General features: G+C 49.1%; 1 protein-coding gene across 1 annotated transcript; it reads right to left on the reverse strand.

Annotated features, from left to right (window-relative positions):
- Positions 1-256: 256 nt before the first annotated feature.
- LOC135673227 (indole-3-pyruvate monooxygenase YUCCA2-like) lies at positions 257-2,828 on the reverse strand. The gene is made up of 4 exons (XM_065182040.1): positions 1,813-2,828; positions 925-1,173; positions 727-849; positions 257-650 (listed from the first exon to the last, which is right to left on the reverse strand). The coding sequence occupies exons 1-4, from the start codon at positions 2,548-2,550 to the stop codon at positions 471-473; spliced, it is 1,290 nt and encodes a 429-aa protein (XP_065038112.1). The 5' UTR covers positions 2,551-2,828; the 3' UTR covers positions 257-470.
- Between the last annotated feature and the right edge of the window lie 274 nt (positions 2,829-3,102).

Genomic DNA, 3,102 nt, shown 5'->3' on the forward strand with positions numbered 1-3,102 from the left:
CCATTCCTAGCTATGGCTAGAAGCCTACAACTGTTGTTTTCTTGACTTTGGAAGATTGCATATGATTGGCGGGTTAGGTAGGAATGGAACAGCCACCGCAGACCAGCATCAAAGAACAGTAATTCTTTGATCTTGTCTTTCTTTCTTCTGCTTTGCTTTCTCTCACTGTATGCATGTGATTGAGGTCATAGGAGGATCTATTCATATTGTCCTTCTCATTCACCAAAAGATCAGCTGAAACAGGGAACCAAATCGCTCTTAGAAGTTCTTGTGTTAGAATAAGAGTGAAGGAAGACACAACAATCACACACACACACACACTCTCTCTCTCTCTCTCTAGATGCTGGAAAAAGAGATGGGCATGCACATGTACAAGTACTACTTGTAAAACCAGTCGATCTCTCACAATCTTCTTGTTCAATCAAAACAACAGTTAACTAAATCGATCTGAAGCGAGAGAAGGTCATTAGCTATTTCTTCGTGGCCTTATAGCGTAGCTCGATGTCTTGCGCGATCCTCCATGCATCCAGCGATGCTCCGAGCAAGCCACGCTTCGTGAAGCCGACGGCATAGAGCCCGTTGCCCCCTTTCCACCCGTTCGGGAATGGCCTCCTTGGGAACCCATCCTTCTCCGAGAATAACTCCCTCTCCTGCAACACCAGAACTCGCCTGATATGTGGACCGAACATGCATGATGTACTCATCGATTAATGCAATGTTTGGTACCTTCAGCCAACAAGGTACGTTGCTCTTGTAGCCGGTCGCCAAGATTACCGCGTCGAATTCCTCCGACCTTCCATCGACGAATTCTACTCCATGCCGAGTGAAACGTTCCACCGCAGGGCGCACCTGTGTTGCGTATGATTCATCATGAGAGTAATGCGATCATGCAACGTCTGGAGCTAGAATTTATGCTCAATGAACCTTGATGTCTCCGGACTTGATCTTTGCCAGGGTGCCAACGTTGAGCACCGGGGTCTTTCCGGTGAGCGACTTCAGCTCGAGGGGGCCGAGCTGGGGCCGCTCGAGGCCGAGCTTGGCTGTGTCGCCGAGCATGAGGCGCGCGACGAGCAGCAGGAAGCGGTCGACGGTCTTCATGGACAGCCACTTCATGAGCCACATGGACAGACCGAAGGTGGAGCGGCCGAGCATCTCCCGTGGCAGGATGTGCACCTGACGAAGGTAAAGCAACAGGAGAGATCAAAATGAGAGCAACAGCGATTTTGGATCGATGCACCGACCGGCCCCAGACACTCCAATCCTCGCCCATATCGCTAGTTGCAGTACATGCGCTCTCCCCATCCTCTTTCCATCTCCAACATAGTTTATTATGGCCACAAAAGGAAGAGGGATGCACGGAAGGATCACTCGATGCCAAATCCCATAATATCGCGATTAGTACATGTTAGATGAAGCATTGAGATTGCTTGTGTTGTGGCAATCGGGACCCATGCGTTTGTGTTATGATAACAGCCTTTACAATGGACTTTGTGGAGAAAATAATAATAAGAGGTAAACTCTATCAAAAATAGAGAGATGTACAGATAGAGAACGAATGCTTTAAGCATGACCAAATCTTTCATCTCATGCCATGAACTTGTTTCATATCCCATCAATGCGGATAAATACCAAAAGCACGTTTGCATTTGTTCATGGTGAGAGATAATAGCATAGTTAATGTTGTAGTGGGAGACATTGATCAGTAGCAACACCAATTAAACAATAGATTAATGGACCTGTGTTGTTAATCTTTTTCTATCGATGATCAGAAGAAATAATAGTAAGATTGTAGCAGAGCAATGAAGGACTCACCGAGTCTCTTACGACCATAAAAGGGTGCGCATTGTGATCGCAGAGATCCAAGGAGACCTCCATGCCGGAGTTACCGCAGCCGACGACGAGCACTCTCTTATCTCGATACGAGTCGCCGCTCCTGTACAAGCTTGTGTGCACAATGGGCCCCTCGAACTCCTCCATTCCGGGCATCTCCGGGACCACCGCCTCGGCGTTCTCCCCGGTGGCCACCACCAACCACCGGCACACGTACTCGTGCTTCTCCTCCTTACCCTCACCTTTCGCCGACGCCATCCGCAGCCTCCAGAAGCCGATGCCTGCGTCGTACTCCGCGGCCACCACTGTCTCATTGAACACGGCCTGGATGTTGAACTCCGCCACGTAGGCATCGAGGTAGGCGATGAACTGCTGCTTCGTCGGGTACGTCGGGAACCACGATGGGAACGGCATCAACGGGAGCTGGCAGAACTTCTTGGGAAGGTGGAGGCGGAGGCGGTCGTAGGTCTTGAGCTGCCAGAGCGATGCGATGCAGTCGGACCGCTCGAGGATCAAGCTCTGGATGCGTTTGCTCTTAAGGCAGGCGGCGACCGCCAACCCCGACGGCCCAGCGCCGACGATTATGGGGCCCGGGAAGAAGATGCACTTCTCGGCCTTCCCGGACTTCATCGATCTGAAGCAACTGCTGGAATTGCTTTGGGGATGCAAGCAAGATGGATCGTCGACTCTTTTGCTTTCAGGCTCCCTCCAAAAATCCATGAAAGCTTAACTGGTCACCGTAGTTCCTGTGAGCATCTATGATCCTTTGACGCTTCTTCTCTTGTTGGACTAAAAAGAAGGGATGGTGCATGGAGAGAGAGAGAGAGAGAGAGAGAGAGAGAGAGAGAGATCTAGAAAACCATGGAATTTGGTGTTCTTGAACTGTGGGTGGTTAATATATCAGAAGAATTCTATCACTCTTATCCAAACATGGTTTGACTGAGAGAAAACTAAATTGGGATTCTCCTGAAGCCTTATCCTTTTCTGGATCTCTCTATTATCTCCGGCGGAGGATGCGAGTCGAGCCCAAAGGAAGTGAAGAGAGAGAGAGAGAGAGAGAGAGAGCAATATTAGTCGTAGTGAGTTAAAGATCGTTGCAAAGGGCTATTTAAACTGGTCATTGAGCTAAGCTTAACGCGATTTGCTATCTTAAGTGGACATGTAGATGTGACATCTGTAGCTTTCATGTTGATTGGCAGAATGAACACACACTGCACATGACCAAATTATGGCTTTTGGTGATGGAAGCTGTCTCTGCAATTCTGAAGGCTT

This window comes from Musa acuminata, chromosome BXJ1-5, assembly GCF_036884655.1.
Source record: "Musa acuminata AAA Group cultivar baxijiao chromosome BXJ1-5, Cavendish_Baxijiao_AAA, whole genome shotgun sequence".
Taxonomy (NCBI): Eukaryota; Viridiplantae; Streptophyta; class Magnoliopsida; order Zingiberales; family Musaceae; genus Musa; species Musa acuminata.